A 19,840-nucleotide genomic window follows, 5' to 3' on the forward strand; every position below is an offset into this window, starting at 1 on the left:
GGAGATACTAGAATATATAAAAACAATTAAACTATATAAATCACACAGTAGCATCATACACACTATTGTTATTCAAATCCAAAGGGTTTAACATTTGCAGTGACCAATACAATCACAATCCACACACAACAATATACTTAGTTTGGTTCACTAGAAATTCTCAATCGCACACCATGTTCAAACAGCAACCACACTTCCACACTGGTCACAATCAGCAGCAAAACAAATACAAATTGTCTGGATGAAATGAAGGGTTGGAAATATACCAAAACTCCTCGCAGAAAAAAAAAATATTAGTGAATATGTAGTGGAAGCAGAGCTCATGCACCAGGGGAGTTGAGGATGTAGGAGGATTAATTAGCCACCATGCTTGCTAACTTCCTGAATTTCTCCACCACCATCCTCAAGGTCACCAGCAAGTTGGCGGCTGGTGGACCAGAGGTGGATATTGTGAACTTGGGCATCTGATGGTCCAGTCGTCTCTTGACTTTCTGCGGCAGGTTGCTGGGTGGTTTGCTCAGATGGTCCAGGAACCAAATCTGACGGTGCCACATCCCACAGTTCACTCTTGTCGATGCCGCAGTGTGAGAAGAGTGCCCAGATGATGGTGATCAGCTCCGGGGAGTACTTGGACTCAAAGGCGTTGGCATGTGCTTGTGCATTGGAGCTGGGCGAAAGATGCAGAAGCAAGCGAGCCCATACCTTGGCTAGGATCTCCCACTGCCTCTCTTTGCCTTCATGACAGATGAGAATTTTGGCCAGATTGGCGCCTTGTAGCAATATTTCACTACCCTCATCTGTGGCTGAAACTGCTTTATCTTCTTCCTGTGATGTTGCGATGAGCTTATCATACTTGTCCTGGAGTGATTTACAGCCATGGAGCATCTTACGAGCACACAGAAGTGTTTGCTGGAAGGCCTTGTTGGAGACCCAGATATTCCCGGGCAGCAGGTCGGGCTTTGAGACGAGCAGGTACGCACAGTACCTCGACAAGGAATTCGCTACCAAGTATTTCTTCCATAGTTCATCATCCAGCATTTTCTTATCCAGAAGGTAAGGTCCGTAAGGACGACCTAAATATCGGATCCGTTGGCATGTACGGGAAAAGTGGAGGCATCCAGGTTTTCTGCTCAAGTCAACACCATGTTCTTGTGCAAGCTTCATCTCACAGAGGCTTGTTGCGATATGCCAGACCAGAATAACACGGGAGCAGCCGGATGCCCCAGCGGTTTGGATGATCTCGGACCAGTACTGCTCCGCTGGTGCTTCTGCGTTGGCGTCGTGCTGGACCGGTGCAAAGCATTCTCTAGATAGTGAATGGACGTAATCGAGGTTGCGTAGTCCTTGGAGCGCTTCAGAGAGTACTTCAGTCTTTACTTGACCAGGGATCTTGATGGGTAAGGTTAGTTTTTTGCCATCTGCGGTCATTTCCCCAGTAAGTGAGTGCAACAGCCCACACTTGGATGCACTGTGGCTGAATGATTCCAGGAAGGCATACTGGTCCATATGTCCAAACTCTGTGTGCACTACTACGGTCAACGGTATTATGCAGCGAGAAAGACTCGCTTTCCAGATGGAATTCAAGTTCTTCACCCAGGAGCACAAAACGACCAACCTCGTCCATCGGGACAAGAAGCACTTGGTGATCTCTTGCCCATCACAGAGTGCTGTGAAGAGGATGGCGACCCCAGTGATGTTGAGATCAGTAGCAGATAAATTATGCTTTGATCTGTTTTCGGACAGCTGGTGCCTTGCTGCTGAAAAGAAATCACCGGAAAGCCATAGTGCCACGCTGAACTTGAGTGCGGCCAGTATGAAACCGGAGCCGAGCGAGAGAAGTCCATACGAGCAGATCATCGGGAAATTGGTCAGTAGACAATGCTTGAGGAACAGAACATCCCTCTCCAGGATGTCGAATAGGTCCAGCTCCTTCTCCTTGTAACTGTGGTGGATCAGTAGCTTCCGGTTCATGGAAACCGTGCCTGCATGTAGCGTTGCCCCTTCCAGCCTACACCGGAGTAACCGAGACAGGGCAAAGGGCAGGCACACGAAGTTCAGATTATATCTCGGGTCCACACACGGATCCTCCTTGAAGGCCCGAACGCATCTTTGCAATGTAACCGGAGACCGCAGGTTGTTGATATCAAGATCTCTGCTAGTCTTGCTACACGTGCAGGAGAATTCCTCTGGCTCTGACTCTCCATAGATCAAGTATCTGCACCCTTCCATGTCGCCATCTGGGCTTGAAGAAGAAGAAGAAGAAGTGCCGTCGTCAAAGTTGCTCGGGTCCTGGTCAGGACCCATACACGCCTGAAGAAGCTCTGAGCTCCGGCCATTCCACAGGGTATCGGATGCTTGCTGGCATGTCACGATCCTGTAGAAGCACTTGAGGAGGAGGAGACCCCAGAAAATCCACAGCGGGGCGCGCCCAATCCTGGTGCCCCGTGACGCGTTCATGTACGCCACCACCAGGAGCTTGGCCACGTTCCCCAGCTCGATGTGCGTGCTGTACCTCTCGGAGAGGCCTCTGGCGCTGGAGCGGAAGCTGACCAGCGCGATCGCCCACGCCGGGAACAGCGGGTACCTCATGGGCGCGGCCTGCATGGCCCCCAGAACGTACAGCAGCAGGGCGTCGCTCCCGGCCTGCGTGCGCCTCAGGCTGGATACGCGCTCACCCAGATACATGGGGGCTACATATGTGGTGTAGACCACCAAGAGGTACACCACCATGAGGGTTGCCATTAGGATTCGGAAGCGAAGCAAGATGTATTTCTCCTGACTCCATTTGAAGATGAAGTTTGAGACCACGGCAGCAGCGTTCATCATCTTCGCTTTTCGCCCCCGCCACAGTGTTGCAGCTCACACCGTGCTAATCTAGCTGCCAGGAACAAATTAATGGAGTGATTAGTAACCCTAATTAGATAAATCATACTCCCTTTATATGACACCGTTATCTTTTAAATCTATGATTGACCGGTTGTCTTATTCAAAAATTATATCTAAATATGCAAAATTATAAGGTATAATTAAAGTTCCTATAATAATAAATCGTATTATAATAAAATAATTAATAATTATATATTTTTTAGTAAGACAAATGGTTAAACATGGATCTAACAATCAATAACGTCATATAAAAAATACAGAACGTTATATAAAAAATACAAAGGGAGTATAACATACATTGGCAATATGATCTAACTAAAACATACAATACATTATGAAGCCTTTATTGCCTCAGCTATCGTGTTTGTACGTAAAAAGTACTTCAACTGTTGCCTAAGTTTGATTTCGATCCCTCAACCGCAAAGTCAGGTATCAACACTACCTTAATTTGTCTCCTTGAGTGGTTTTGAAGGTGGTATTTGTCCTATGTGGCATTACGCGTAACATTTACTAGGTATTGCAACTATAAAAAAAAATCATAGTGGGACCTAGACCTTCTCCCGCTATTGCCTCCTTGCCCTTCTCCGTCGTGTCTCACCTTCTCTAGAGTTGTGGATGGCACGATCAATGACAACATTGGGAGGAGGATGACGATGACTAGCGACTTCTTTAGCGGGGAATTTGTGGACCCCCTTTTGTATTCGACTTAGGGAGCAAGGGAGAAAGTGTGAGTTCTACAATCCTAGCATTCGGTGTGTAACTGGTAGTGCGGGAAGGCACGAGGAAGACTGCACAGAGGTGTAATACCGCACTCTCCTATTGTGTTATGATGATCTCTTGTGAAACACACGTTTTAGGAGCTCAAGCTTCGCTCTCGAGATCTGGATCGATCGGAATCCCCTCTCCCATCGGGAGGTCCTCCTTTGGTTGTCTTAAGAGGATACCACTGTGTCCTCGAGGAGAGTGTGGCTATAGGAATATAATAAATACGTCTTGCGTCTTCTAGGGAAGCCATTAATATGACACATCCCATCTCTGCTAATGCAACATGTGATGTGACTGGTGGTGCCAGAAGTTGGTGGATGTCCCATGATGTATTATCGGACTTGCATGCACCACACATCTACGATGATGACGTATTCATTGATCTTCCCCTGACATTGCTGAATCTTTGACTAGTGGACCCCCGGATAGCGGGAAGGGGTGGTAGGTGGCACTGTCTAGCCCAACATCACCCATTAGTCATCATGAGATCTGGTGATGATGATTACATGACTAATGAGACTGATATGAGGGGATGGACATTTTTCCACACCTGTCCAAGGAATGACTTGCATGTTTTTCATCTCTTTTAATGTCGTCTCATGGTGTAGACCATGTCAGGTGTCCTGCATCTTGAGACTCTCTTCATCTGTGGACTACCATCGGTCATCAACAACACGCCCTGCGTGTAGGTGTCAGGCTGCCCCTATGTCTGCTTGCTTCTCAAGGGAAAATGTGAGGTCTCCGATTTGTACTAGGGAGTGTAAGAAGGCACAGGGAATTATACATGTTCAGGTTGCACGAAGGCATGATACCCTACTCTTGTTGTGTTCTGATGATCTTTGGTGGAATGCAAGCTTTGGTCATTTGGCCCAATACTACTTGTTAGTCATCATGAGTTGGGGGTGATGATGATAAGTGTCTTTCCCATATCTTTTAATGTTGTCGCGTGGGGTAGGCTATGTCAGGCGTTGTGTGTTCCTAACACTACACATGCTCAACATTAAATGTAGTAGGTGAGGAATCCCCTCGTTCAAGACTCCTGTCCACGGCGTGCTCGCTACCAATCTTTAATAGTGTCCCCTATTGGAGGGCATCGTGCATCGTGTTGCCCTAATTTCTCAAGGGAAGGGGGTTGCTGCAGTCCGACCCCTCTCGGCTAGGCCCTGGACGGCTTCTGATGTGCCATGAGCCACTTGATAAGGAAACTTTAGTTCTCATATTACCAACAATAACGACAACGACACCGACACCCTAGACTGTCTACATTTGATGGTGAAGCTCCTTTCATTGAGACCTAAAGCTTGAGCTTGATGAGGAGGCGGCAGCAACCAATCTTGAGTGTCCAAATTTGGTTGCCTCCCATTGCGTTGGGCCACTCGGGCCACTGCCTTTCCTGTGGATGAGGTCGGCCTCTACCTTAGAGAACACTGGGAGAGGGAAGGAAGAGGTGGAGAGAGATAGGGAAGAGAGGCAAGAGGGAAGGGTGGAGGACTGGAGGATGATAGCACCTTCTACAACAACACCAAAGAGGGCCTGCTTAAAGATGATGGCGTGAACCCATCGTCTGTAACAAAACCACTATACCGATACCAGACCGAAGATAAAGCACTAGTACTATCCATGGCAACAATTATGCATCATTACAATTTTTATCATAAACAATATAACTTATATGTTAACTTAGTTGTAGCTCTGGGACATCAGGAAAATTCAACCATAAGCACATAAGAAACCAACGGAATAACAAAAGCATTTATCCCATTGTCACGAAGTGCTTTACAGATGAGATGGTAGGAGGCAAAGCGTGAAGTGAGAGATCCTAGCTCAAGTTTAATATACTGAACACACATGCATATTTTGCACAAAAAACACGTGACTTTGTGACTTGGGCTGCGTTCGGCAGCACCGGTTAGCTAACTAAGCTACTCTCGCTTTCCGCATGCACGCTTCCCGAACTGCTAAACGGTGTACTTTTTGCAAAAAAAAAATTATAAGAAAATTATTTTAAAAAAATCATATTAATCTATTTTATATTTTTTTAATAATTAATAATTAGTTAATCATGTATTAATCTATTACTATATTTTCTATGCCAGGACATAAGTTAACTTATCCCATCTACCGAACACAGCCTTAAGATGCCTAGTAAAATGTAAAACAGTTTTTTGGGTTTCTTTTTATGACTATATATACTACAATCAAAACCTAGAAAAATATTTTTCACGGACGGTTCCTTAATACTCCGTATTTGTATCTTTAGGAACCCACCCATGGAATTATGGAAACCCAATTTTATAGTAGGTAGTAGTGAGTTCGCATGTACAAAATTGCCAATTTCGGCAGGCCTTGAGCTTCAGGCAGTCACTATACGCCTATATAAATGGGTTACTCACTGCCTGCAGATGTATATTTTTTGTACGGTCAATATTCATACTACTCATACTACCACTTGGTGGTATGTTGTGTTTTTCAATGATTTACAACTACAAAAAAAATTATATACCTATGATGTCCGGATCACTAATTGTATTATTTTTCCAGATAGCTAGGCCGTGACAACTTATTGCTTATATATATTTATGGGCTTCTGTACTATACATAAGCATATTGCCAAGGCACTTTAATAACTCCTATTTCTTGACATGATAAATGTTTTGTATTTCTATTTTATCTTATTGGGTGTATTATAATTTGTTTCAGTAGCCGGCCACTAGTCACATTCTTACGTGCGTTCCTCAATAACGACATAATACATAGTTTACGAAATGTCAGCCCTAATCTATCTAAAAATATTGCCTGGGTTTTCAGATGCACAATCATAAATAAAAATTCAGGTGGGGAAGCTCTGCCGGCCCTCCGGTGACATTTATTTAAAAAAAAGGAGATAACATCTACATATTGTTCAGCAAGATTTTTGTAAAAACTTTTATATACGAATTTCTTGAAAAAATATGTTGAATCTATTTTTCAACTTTACATTACTTAATTCATTCATGTGTACTCTCAAACGGGTTATCCTAAAATCAATAGAAAAAAAAAACAAGCCAAGCTAGTAAGGCAGGGAGAATGAGATATAAAGAACTTACAGTGAAAGGGAACACACTTGGCATGCATGTAGTTGGCACAGCTAGGTTTACCACACAGCAGCCCGATCGATCGTTCGCTGCTTCGAAGCCAGCTAGGATCGAGATGAGGCTAGCCTGCAGGAATATGGGTTTGGCTCGGAAGAGAGGCTATTGTTGTAGCTGTGCGCCTGTGCCGTGAGTGCGTGTGCGAGTGCGAGAGAGATCTATGTGTGTTTTAACATGTGAATATATATTTGCGTGCATGGTCCCCATCGACGTCGGTCGCCAGGTCGTCTCGTCACCAACACGTACTGTGCCGGCCGGCCGACCGACGAGCTCCCCCGGCGCGAATGGCAGCTTTGATTTTGCTGTGTTCTCTTTGCTTGTGTAGCATGCATGGGATTTCATGATGAGCAGCATACATGTGCAGTATCTTCTTTCTCTTTACCGACATATACCCCCTCTACTTTCATATCACATTTGACCATATCATCTTAGATTTACATTTGATCATTCGTCTTATTTAAACAATTTAGATAATTATTAATTATTTTATTGTGGTTTGATTTAATACTAAACATATTTTCGGTATGACTATAGTTTTACCTATTAGTAAGAAAAGTTCTAAATAAGATAAATTATCAATCGTAAATCCATCTGATAAAGAAAACGGAGGACGATCGATCGCTCCCGGCATCTCACTATCTCAGCGAGCATTGTCTATACGTGCATACACTGCTGTGCAGACTGACATTTTTTTTTCCTAATGTACGCCACAGATTAAAAGCTGTTTCCTCTAGACTCATGAGTCGCGGCTTTAAACAATGAAAGATAGACAAATCGTGTATTAGCTTTAATCTGTGCTTTGTTGCTGCTTAGCTAGAGTGATGGCCCAATGGGGGCTGATGGAACTTTGTCATATATCGGAGCAGACATCTTGTGCTATTCTGTCCATAAATATTTGACGTCGTTAACTTTTTTTTACACGTTTAACTATTCGTCTTATTCAAATAATTTATATAATTATTAATTATTTTTATATTATTTTATTTATTGTTAAATATACTTTTATGCATATATATAGCTTTATATATTTTACAAAGAAATTGAATAAAATGAACAGTCAAACATGTGTCAAAAAATTAACGGTGTCAAATAGTTAGAAACGAATGGAGTATTAATTAGCACACCCCCCAACCCACAATTTTCCTCCAGAAAATGGAGCAAAATAGATATATAAATCTTTACCATATCAAATTAATTATTGCTCTTCCAGATAACAATGAGTTGTACGTACTTGAATGAGATTTGCTTTGGTCCAATAAAAAATACCTACCAGTACCTCGAGGTACCAAATCATTTTTGATCGTTCAATCTAACAGTGCACATCCTACTCAGTTTAGATCTAATGGTGGGAAACGAACTGGTACCTTAAGGTACTTTTTGTTGTACCGAAGCAAATCTCTACTTGAATTGGTTTTGCTAAAAATGCCCTGTGTGATTTTTTCATTAACTAGCATATTTCCCATGCATCGCAATGAAATTTTATTAAAAATATCCCTCGCATGTTATTAAACTATAACTAATAAACTTGGTTTGATATATAAGTCTTAGTTATTTTTTATTTCAAAAAATAGGAGGAAGTTGGTGGTGGGGTAGGTGTCAGATTCACCACCTATCATCACCACTACTCATTTTTATAGCAGTATAGATATCACACGAATATAATTATGATGTAATTACAATATAGCTAGCACATAATTACAGTGTTGCTGGCATATAATTCTAATGTAACTAACACTGTGCTATTAGTATTTTCTAAGTTAGATGAGATTTACATACTACTTATAGTTGTAATTACATGTTATTTATATTATAATTACAATATAATTGTACTACATTTCATGATTAATGAAAAAACGCATGGGAGATATAGGTAGTCCCTAGTTGATTATGCTTTTCCGGGCTTGCCCTCCGAATTCAGGGTGTCTTCTACAAGCTGGTTTTTCATCTCCGAGATACATATATAACAATCATGAGGTACAGACAATGTTAATTCAATAGGTGAGCTTAACATGATCAAAAGATTATAACAGAAATCTAATGATCTGTTCTTTCTCTCTTAAACAAACCATATACTCCTTGGTTTTTAAGAACATCCACAATATGCTACAAAAATATGGGGCAACACTTCCGTCGCGAGGTTTTGAAGATTTATCGATATTGGATTGCTGCATCTTGTTTGTATGTTTTCAACAAACGATCCTGCACGGCGTTGCTTATTAGGACTTTACACTTAATTTGCTGCAATGGAGGTTTCTTGTAGAACCCATTAGCATCTTCCGTGCTGTCGTGCACACGTTTTCTTAAATCCAAACAGATACAAATGTAGCAAAAATCATAATTCAGATGGAAATTTGAAAAAATCTCATAAATTTGAGATAATCTCATATATATATATATAATATTTTTTTAAAAAAATAGATGTTATTTAAAATAGTTTATAAAAACCATATAAACGTTCAAGATGTTACTCTTCATCTTTATAAGATATGAAACTAACAAACCCCACAAAGAAAAAAAAAACTCTAGTTCTATGTTCTTTGTATTTTTTCTTCTCCATTTGTCAATTTCATGTCTTACGAATGAAGTTAATTTTATTTTTAAACGTTTTTATGGTTTGCCTGGTATCACGATATATATGAGTTTTTTTTTAAAAAAAAACTGAGCATTTTTGTACTCTAGTTACTATTGTTTTCACCTAGCTAGATACTGGATTTGACTATATATTTACCTGTGTAGACAAGGGGAACATTTCATGTGCACACCAACTAAAAAATTTCACCAAAAATTATAGAAAAATTGAGCATATACTTTCATCAGTATTATACCTATATACAGAGTCTCATCTCCATTTTTATTTTTCTTTTAACATATTGGTCCAAACAACAAACAAATGTTCTTTGGCTGTTTGGCTTCAGTATAGGATTACCCTTGAAATTCAGTGAACTGATTCGATTCCCCATTTTTACACTTTATATACGCTTTCAAACACATAATAATAAGATAATAATGTATGTACACACCTATTCCACGCCATAAAATATGGCCCATTTAGAATCGAAGATTGGATTCACCATTCCACTCCTCAAAACTGAACAACATGGTGTAACATGGGCTGCTATTTTATTTCCCTATAAAGATGAGTAGCAGTGGTGAATCTACCATCTATCTTACCACCAACTCACTCCTATTTTTTAAAAGAAAAATAATTGAGACATATTTATCAAATTATTTTTATTGGTTCTACTTTAATAACATGTTAATGATATTTTTTTAATAAAATATCTTTGTAACGCATGGGCAATAGGCTAGTTATGAATAACGAGCACACGGGCAGCACGGCCCATCATAGATGAAGCCCACTAATCCCCGGGTGGGCCCATCACAGCGGCATGTTGACCCATCAAATGATGGGCCAAAACTGGCCCGCCAAACGTGCCGGCCCATTGTCGCCTTCGTCCTCGCGGGAGGCGTCGCCGTGCCGGTGACCGACCGACCGACCGGCGGTCGTTCCACCAGAGGGTTTCCGCTCCAGAGTCCTCTTCTCCGGCCAAGATCGTCAGACGACGGAGCGGAGAGGCGGCGCGGCTCCGCCGCAACGGGGATGACCGACGCAGCTTCCATCCATCCGGCCGCCGACGAACCAGTCAGGTGCGTGCTTCCGATCTGGCCAAGCCAAGGCCCTCCCCATTTTCTCCGCCATTTGCCACTATCCACTGAGCACTACATTGCATTGCCGCCCCCAATTTGGAATAGTAGGGAAAAAAATCAGAGCTAGTACGATTCTTAGTTTGATTTGCAGTGATCTGCAATGTATGTACTACCTCCTTTTCAATTCAAATTACAATTTGTTATGGCCCGCCATAAATTCATCTGTATATTAATGAATTTGGACACATATATAAAACATATTCATTGATCCAATGTTGAATTTTGGTATGGCAAAAACATCTTAAGCAAGTTTATAGTTCTTAAGACCACTTTTTTATATGTAAATTTTGGTATTTCTTGGTACTTTAGGTACTAGAAGTTTAGAAGGTACCAAATTTTACACTAAAATTTTTGTATCTCTCTTACTCAAAAAATTGTAAAATTGCTCAAACATCTTATGATACGAAACAATTGGAGTACTTGACTTTTTAATTTGTATCCCCAAATTTGGAAGGAAAAAAAATGCATGGCTAGTATGATTGATTAGTTGTAATCCATGGAATCACTTTTCGACGCAAGGCGTTTCGCAAGCCAAATCAATAAATAATTGGTCTTGGCTTATCTGGATATGACGATGTTAAGTCTGGTAGCAATGGAAATATGATTCTTTTTTCTTTTAAGAAAAGATCAAAGTGATAACTCCTGCCATCTGCAATGAAAATAGGATGTGCCATACCTCAACTTTGTTAGTGTGATCTAAGATGCAGCGTGTCATTGTGAAACACAACTCTGTACCCCTCGCTCCATCATGGCTGAATGATGTGGCTGAATAATTGGAACTGGCAATTATAATCATATCACGTTTTGATTCTGAAACAAAACGAAACCTCATTCTCTATAAGACGATGGGCATTCTGCCTATTCAATTACAATAATCTGGGACTAAAACAAAATCTTGAGGAAATACCACACATCAAACAATGCATAATCTACATATATCTAGGAGCAATTTTACCATCCTTAAGATCCTTAAGGAGGTACCGCTATTTTCTATATAAAATTTGGTGTCTTTTGATATCTTACATACTAGAAGGTACCAAATTTTACATAGAACTTCACGGTATCTTCTTAAGGATGGAAAAAATGCTCTATATCTAGAGTACGACAATGCACACAGTGTGAATTAAAGGGAAGCTGTTGCACTAGGCAAGTTAAATAATCTGGGCTCTTTCCTTATGTTGAAGCATATACTACTGGTCAGCCTCCTTACAATGAATCCATCAACTCTAAGTATGAGAGGCACCACTGCTCATTGATTTAATCTGAGGCAACACTTCTGTTGCAAGGTTTGGATGATTTTTCGGTATTGGATCGCTACATCTCAATCCCAAGAATAACATCCTTGCAACATCTTCTTGTCGGTATGTTCCCATCCCAGGATCCACGATCTTGCTAAGGATTTTACTTTGCTGCAGTGGAGGTTTCCTGTAGAACCATTTAGCTTCTCCCAGATTGTAGAGCACACGTTTTCTTAAATCCTTTGCATCTAGATCCCCTGTAACTAGCTGCAGCAATACAATTCCCAGAGCAGATACATCCAAATGAATCTTGCAGGGGTCAGTGATAAGTCCTCCAAATTCCTTTGAATACAGATAGCACATCCCGAAATCACTGAGCATGCATGCATTTCCCGGCCTGAAGACGATGTTGCTTGGTTTAAGGTCACCGTGAACAATTGGCTTGGGCTTTCTTCTGTGGAGGAACATGAGACCAGAGCATATACTGGCGGCGGATTTCACTCTGCTTTCCCATCTGAAATATTTGAGGCGACTTTCCAGTGTACCATTTTCTCCAAACCGGTAAACAATTGCCCTTTTCTCTATGCATCCTCCTAAGAAGGGAATCAGATTCGGATGACTGATATTTTTGAGGATTTCAACCTGCATTTACAGAGTTACCGTTAGAAATGGAATAATATACAGTGGTTCTACCTTGCATAGAGATAGACAGCTTGTGTACACTGGATGGGTTGATAGAGAATTTCAAACGCCCTGAAAAATCAACAGGTGTATTATTGTTGCCAATTTGCCATTGGCATAGTATACTTTAGTGTTCTTTGGGGGTTGTGTGTAAGATGAACTTAAGGTAGAACACAGTGCAGAGTAAGCTATATGTTTAACGAAACTTACCGCTTGATCAAATTCTTGCATGCTTGGTTTTGTTCCATTGGGAACAGTTGTAGCAATATCCATGCCATCAAAATTTGACCAATACACATTATATGTAGCTGTTCCACGGAGCCACTTAGCTCGGTTGCTGACTGCATAATCTATCTGCGAAGGTTTGAACATAATGAACTTATTCCTGCCACTTGAGCGTGAAGCTTTGTCCTTGCTCATCTGTTCAAGGTATTGCTGCAAGGGCCATGTTGGAATGAGGAACATTGGTGAACATCATTTTTTTTTTCTTTTTGGAGTATTTCTGGCTGATGCAGGAATAAGATGTTTGAGTAGCATACTTGTGTGGCAACGACTACACCCACGACGACGACGGTAACAACAGCCAAGGTAACCATGACAGCACCGAGAAGGATGAAGGCAGCGATAACGATGATGGCGCTAACAACGGCGACAACAATGGCGACGGCTACATCCATGGCCTTTTCCTCTACTTGCCGGTGAGGATTCGTCTGAACCTTAGCTTTCTCCCTTGTTACCAACCATGATCAGACAGATTTCATCAAGCATGGTCAGAGGAGTGTTGAAATGAAACAAATTCTCTGAATAAGATATACCGTACCTTTTGGCTGGTTGAGCAGCTGCAGGTTTTCCGTGGCCTGCTCCACCAACCATGGCTGGTAAACAGTGAAACCACTTGATCTCTGGAGGTTTCAGATGAAGTGACTGGATAGCAGGTGGATGAATCAACCTGTAACTTATTGTGAGCAAGCAAGTTCTTCTCCTGAATGCTCGTGGTTATATAGCCCACTGAAGGCAGCTTGTCCATGATAAACAACAGGCGCTGCCATGGCAGCTTGACTAACGTGAGGTACGAGGTCTTTTAATTTTGTTTCTTCAGTGGTCTCCGGCACATTCTTCATCAGACTGAAGTTGGTCAATGGTGCATGCTGTTTCACTGGTAATTAAGTGAGTTTTAGTACTGGCTGATGTAAGGTATACAAACGTCACAGGTCACTAGTGCATTGCTTTCCATCAATTTGCTCTGTGCCTTTTGGTCATATAATACCAGAGCTAAACGCGTTATCTGTTAGAATGGTCATTGTCTTAAAAAAAAGGACAGGCACATCACGCGTCAGAAAAGATCAATGTGTTATTCCCTCATTAACTTGCTAATAATATAGCTCAGTTGTACTGATGATAAGCTTGAGCCAGTAATCATGTAGGAGTCCAAACCTTAGTGCTAACGATTCGTAGTGAACATCATCCCTGTTCTGCTCTGAATTTCCACTGGCTTCTGAATTCCAGCATTGAAATTCAGAATGTAAAGCATGAGACACTGTCATGAGCTCATGATCGCAGGAGCCGCCTGACAAAGTGAAGAAGACAGATTCATCGGCCAAAGCAGAGCAGCAGAGTCAAGAGGCCAACTCGGTGGATGGGCGATGGAGCAGCAGCGCCCGTGACAACTACGATGATGGCACGACTTCGCCACGCCGAGTGAACAAATGCGGCAGCGCAGTGACGGATCCTGAGAAAGTATAGCATCAAAATTTTTAGTATAAAATTTTGGTTTTCGAGGCATCTTTGACATTTAAGAGGTGTGGTACCTCAACCTACCATTTTAAGATATGTACTACTTTTAGAGTTTTTTCTTATCATGCTTAAAATGGTACAGTGTGTCGTATTTTTAGTGTAAAACTTATTTTTCAAATAGATACCTTGAGTTATTTACTTATTAAGGATCATAAATTTTCATCTACTTTGAAATGGGCCAAATCTGCCCACACACATTGACGCATACTTGATCGGCCCGTTTCCACCTTTCAGCCCAGATAGAGAAACAGGCAGCACAAGGCCTATATTTCCCGTACGGCTAGGCCCACACGTCCCGCACACTGCAACTGGACACCTCGCCGACGTGGGCTTTTTTATTTTTAAATATTTTTAATAAATAATTTTATTACTAAATCGAAGAACAATATTTTCACCGTATGAACTTTTTAATCATCCTAGTAGTATTAGTAGCATGAAGACAACACTGTCGGTTGGCGCGACAGTCTTGCCACATCATCAACACTAGCGTGCCAATATTATCATGGCAAGTAAGCCTTATCATGGCAAGTAAGCCGGTCACACCAAACACTGTACGTGATAGCGTTATCTTATCACATCAGTGTTGGAGGCGTTGCTAAAAAATCACAGGCGTACACGAAGCGGCGGTGGCGCAAGGCGGATTGTTTCGCCTGCGGCGATGGTACTGTATCAGGGGCATTCCAATTCCACTGTTACAATCATAATCCACAAAAGATTAACTCGTGTTACAATCGTCAGAAACAACTACAAATGTCGTGATGAGATGCAAATTTTACTGAAAACTGAAAGCATGAAGGGAGCAGAGCATCAGCAATTCAGGTTTGACGACATGGCAGAATCAGGACCAGCCTCTACATGATTTTTTTCTGAAGATCGGGCAACATGTGGACTAGAGCTGACTGTCGCCTGAACATGGGAATTTGCCACACCACTGCTGCTCTGGTTAGACGGCCCAGGAGAGTTCTTGAAATCCGCACTCTTCTTCTGCTGCCATAATTCCCTCTTCCCGATGCCACAGTGGGAAAACAAAGCCCAGATAACTGTTATGAACTCGGCACTGGACTTGAGGTCCTCAGCATGGGCAGAAGCATCAGAACTGGCAGCAGTGTGCAAAAGCAAGTGAACCCACACGTCAGATAGGATCTCCCAGCGACTTTTTTGTTCTTCCTTGATGAGTGCATTGGCTAGTATAGCACCTTGTTGCAATATGTTTCCACTCAGACTTACATCATGTGAGCCTGGACCGAGAGCTTCCTGTTCTTCTTTCATAAGCTTGTTGTATATGCTCTCAAATGAGTAACAATCATCAAGCATTTTGTGAGCACATTGAACAGCATCTTGGAAGGCCTTCTTGGACATCAAAATGGTTTCGGGGAGCAGTTTGGGCTTTGAAACCAGCAGGTACATACAGTACCGTGATAAGCAATTTGACACCATGTATGCCTTCAGATTCTCATTATCCTTGAGAGTCTTTTCATCCACCAGAAACGATGGTAATCTTGACATTGTTGTTAAGTCGATTCTGTTGTCATTGGCGAGCTTGATCTCACATAGGCTTGTTGCAATGTGCCAGACCAGAATAACATGGGAGCATCTTGGTACCTCTGTAAGGCATGCCAACCAATAACGCTTTGCTCTGTCGCTGAAGCGCGGCAAAGGGAGGTCTCTTGACAGAGGATGGCCCTCGAGGTCCATGGAGCGGAGTGCTTGAATTATTGCTGCCTTCACATTCTCAGCTGCACTAGCATTCATTTTTCCTTCTGTGCGAATTGCACTTGCGTTTGGGTTTCTTTCTAAAACACAAGAGATTAATTTCCATCCCGACATGCTTGAACTGAATGGTTGCAAGAAGACATGCTGTCGTGCAAATATAATTCTTTCCCCATGATTGGCAGGTATATTCACAATGACATATTTCAGCCATCTGTTTCTAGAATTCACAAAGTTGCACACCGCTATTAGTTTTGCCCACTTTGATAGGAAGTACCCCAGCATCCTAATACTCTCAGCAGTTAGTACAGTGTACATGGCTACCAAAGTGATAGCTGAATCATAACCAAATTTGTGGAGCGGATAACTATAACGGTCTCGAGGGCCTCTGTCTCGTACCGATTTTGGGAGATGCACCGTAAAGATATCTACAAAAAGCCATGTAGCCATGCATAACTTCAACCAAGACACCAGAAGAGTGAAGAAGAGTGAGAGAAGCCCTCTGCAGAAGACCATAGGGTTACTGGAGTGGAGGGAGTCCCCAAGGAACCCAACATCCAGCTCCAAGATACTGAAAAGTAACTTTTCAGCATTATCTGAGATAATCCTATTGCTGATTAGCTTTCGGGTCATGTAAACTGCAGCTTCATGAAGCGTTGCTCCTTCCAGCCTACACCGAAGCAACCGCGACAGTGCAAATGCCAGGGTCATATCCTTCATGTTGCTCCCCTGCTTGTTGATGGAGGTTAGCAGCAAGCCATCATCACATTGCCAAATCTTGTCCAAGGTAACTAGCGGACTCAGGTCTTCAACATTTAGAATGTGTGCATTCTTTCTGCTTTGCTGTGACTCTCCATAGACCAAGTACTTGTATCCTTCCATAGTCTGTGGGTTGCATATTTCAGAGTCAGGGTTAAAATTGCTCTTGTTATCATTGGCACCCATGTACTCCTGAAGAAGTTCTGAACTACGGCCATGCCACAAGGACTTGGATGCTATATGCCGTGCCACAATCTTGTACAAACACTGAAGTGCCAAGACACTCCAAAATAACCAGAATGAAAAACGCCCCAATCTGGATCCACGTGTGAAATTCATGTATGCCACAGCTAAAAGCTTCAAGATATTTCTAAGCTGAAAAGACGTTCCAGAATTAGAGCGGCCATGGATGCTAGAGCGGAGGCCGACCAGTAGAAGTGCCCAGACTGGGAACAGCTTATTATTGAAAGCTGCAGCTTGCATGACCCCCATAACGTATACCAGGATGGCGTCAGCCACAGGATCCATGAACTTCACCATTAAGCTGCGAACACGAGGGAAAAAACAGCTCGACAAGAAGAATATCAGGTAGAGGGTGGTGATGAATGTCATTATGACTCGGATGCGAAGCAAGACATAGCTCTCCAGATTCCATTTGATAAGAAAGTTTGCAACAAGAACACCAGGCGGCATTTTTAGTTTTCCCACAGGAAAGTGTGTAGTCCAAAATAACCCTAGGTCCTGGCAAGTTAAACTTACAGAAAAACTTTAGATATAGATACCAGAATATATGGCAAATGCAGTGACGGGCCATGCATTCATGATGACGATGCGATACTGGACCATTGTAACAAGATTTACATGCTTCACTGCCCTATATGGGATGAGATCTATATTTGATAGTAGAGAATTTATTATTGATTAATGAAACAGAAGACAGGTACCGTGAGGAATCCATGAACTGCCCTAAAAATCTGAAAATATTTTAGTGGCCATATTTGAAAATATTTATATACAGGGGCTTGTATGAAATACTTTTTTTTGGTTTCTCAAAATAGGAAGTGGTCTTTAACAAGGATGTGAAAATGACACTGAAGAAAACAGAGACATACATAGAAGGCACTGCATAGAAAGCTGAAAAAGGTGCTTCTAGGCAGCACATAAGTTACATGCACATCTTTTGGTTTCTGCATTTCATTCATTGTACGGTTCGACCCTTCACTTGATCATTAGTAAGTAACAGTAAGCCACAGTTCATTGTATATAATGGAGAACTTAGCTTATGACAGAGTCTACACAATTGAATGTAGCACTTTCTAGCCGATTAGCTAAGCTAATGAATAGATCAGACGATGGGTGTACCTGCTTCAGGTTGTGCTTGGCAATCTTGGTGCGGTCCACAGAAATGCTTATCTATGAACCTTGGTATGACTTCTCGACAATCTTGTGTCAGTTAAAATAGTGGTGACAATCTGTGCTCAACTTTTGACCTGTAACAAACTGCAACTAACACAGTTCCTAACCATGCAGGTGCTATGTCGAACCAGAAATTGATTACACAAACAAAGCCAGTGAAAAATGAGCATGTTATATCTTTCATGCAATCTATTGCTTGCAGCTACAAGAAAAATCCAGGAAGGGGGTGATTCAAGCATGCAATACAAATACATCAGAAACTGCACTAGTATGGCGAAAAGTAGCAAGTCTCTTACCCAGATGCAGGATTCAGCAGCTGCTCATGGCGCATGTCCACAGCTCAGGCAAATGGAGTGAAGAGCTCAAGGCAAGACCTCGTGCCAAGAAGGCAGCACTGAGATCTGGAAATGCTGGAAACTGGGCAGTTGTCAACTAGTCATGGGCTGAGTTCCTCCTTGACCTCATTCCTGTTCAATATAACGATTATAAATTGAACCATGCATCCCACGGTCTTGATGAGCATTTATTTTTCACGCACTTACTAAAATATGCCGTTAGCAATGGCATGCAACCGATAATTCTGCCAAGCCATCTTGCTTGTCAGCACTATCTTTTCGTTTATGTTTATACTTAAAAGCTAAAATTTAAATTTTTAAAACTTAAATTTGAAGTTAATTTTACGTTTTTTTTCATCGTATTTTATTTTTCAGTTTTTGCTTTTAGATCGTTAAGAATATGTATATAAAAATTTTATTCATAAATTATTTTTTATTTACAAATATGTTATTTGGCTTTTTCCCTTAAAAAACCAATGGATCACCAACCGCATCTATGGCCGAGCAGGTGTGGCACTGGGCAGTAATACTTAAAGTGTTGGAAACAACTTATAGGAAAAAAAAAAGTATTGCCCTGGGTAGCTTTCACATGAGCATACTGAATATGTCACGTTTGCGCGTTGGATCTGGAATCTGGATACACCAAAAAATTATTTAGGTTGCATAAGAAAAACAACAACCGTTGACTTGCACACAAAACTTCTGTTCCCTCCAACGATTTGTTCGTCCATTTCATAAAGCCATTCGATGATCCCATACGATTACTGTTCCTAATCACGTGATTGACGAGAAATGCACCGAAACTTTTTTTCAAAAGGAAAAAAACATGAGGAGATCGGACGGAACTGCAGAAAAAAAAATTACCATGACGAGTAAGAACAGAGAGCTCCATAGCGCAGCAGGAAGACCCATGGGGGCGATGCCAATGTGCCATGGCCGACCAAGAGAGCATCCCCGTGGAACGGAACGCCCTCCTTGAGCTCCAGCCACGGTCGCCGCCACCGCCGCTCCCGTTGCAACCGCCTCCATCACTCCTCCCCCCGCACCTCCCCGCCAAGCGCCGGCGAACGGCGGAGCAAATGGGGAATAGCAACTGCACCGCCTCGAACGTTCCGGGACCTGCCTCGGCACTACACATTTGCAGCTGCAGCCCGATGTGCCAACGTCTCGTGTGGTTTCTTTTTTCTATTTTTCTATCAAAATAATAAAGAGATAATTGTTACAGAATATCAAAATTATAAAGAGATAATTGCATGTAACATTATAAATTTACATGTTTTAAAAAAGTACCACCATTATTTAAAATTTCGTAACTACTTAAACCTATTTAGTGGTTTTTTTAGAAATTGCCCTGCATTTATTGGTATAAAATATTTTCCAAGTGTAATGACATATCTCAATAATAATTGTTACATTA

General features: G+C 41.7%; 1 protein-coding gene, 1 long non-coding RNA gene and 2 pseudogenes across 4 annotated transcripts; 1 reads left to right on the forward strand and 3 right to left on the reverse strand.

Annotated features, from left to right (window-relative positions):
- Nucleotides 1-56: 56 nt before the first annotated feature.
- LOC102719816 lies at nt 57-2,826 on the reverse strand (annotated as a pseudogene).
- Nucleotides 2,827-10,233: 7,407 nt separating this feature from the next.
- On the forward strand, nt 10,234-14,285 carry LOC107305204. 3 transcript variants are annotated; one of them, XR_001551353.2, is made up of 5 exons: nt 10,234-10,430; nt 11,777-11,851; nt 12,083-13,107; nt 13,249-13,478; nt 13,970-14,285. It is a non-coding gene; the product is annotated as an uncharacterized LOC107305204 (long non-coding RNA). The 3 variants fall into 3 exon arrangements; XR_005812700.1 differs by lacking the exon at nt 11,777-11,851 and having other exon boundaries at nt 12,083-12,289; nt 12,718-13,107; nt 13,970-14,280; XR_005812699.1 differs by lacking the exon at nt 11,777-11,851.
- LOC102720095 lies at nt 11,564-13,523 on the reverse strand (annotated as a pseudogene).
- A 608-nt stretch (nt 14,286-14,893) lies between the features above and the next one.
- On the reverse strand, nt 14,894-19,335 carry LOC102720377. Its single transcript, XM_040528568.1, has 2 exons — nt 19,288-19,335; nt 14,894-17,413 (listed from the first exon to the last, which is right to left on the reverse strand). Exons 1-2 carry the CDS (start codon nt 19,333-19,335, stop codon nt 15,011-15,013), a joined length of 2,451 nt encoding a protein of 816 aa, XP_040384502.1. The 3' UTR covers nt 14,894-15,010.
- Between the last annotated feature and the right edge of the window lie 505 nt (nt 19,336-19,840).

Source organism: Oryza brachyantha, chromosome 11 (assembly GCF_000231095.2).
Source record: "Oryza brachyantha chromosome 11, ObraRS2, whole genome shotgun sequence".
Taxonomy (NCBI): Eukaryota; Viridiplantae; Streptophyta; class Magnoliopsida; order Poales; family Poaceae; genus Oryza; species Oryza brachyantha.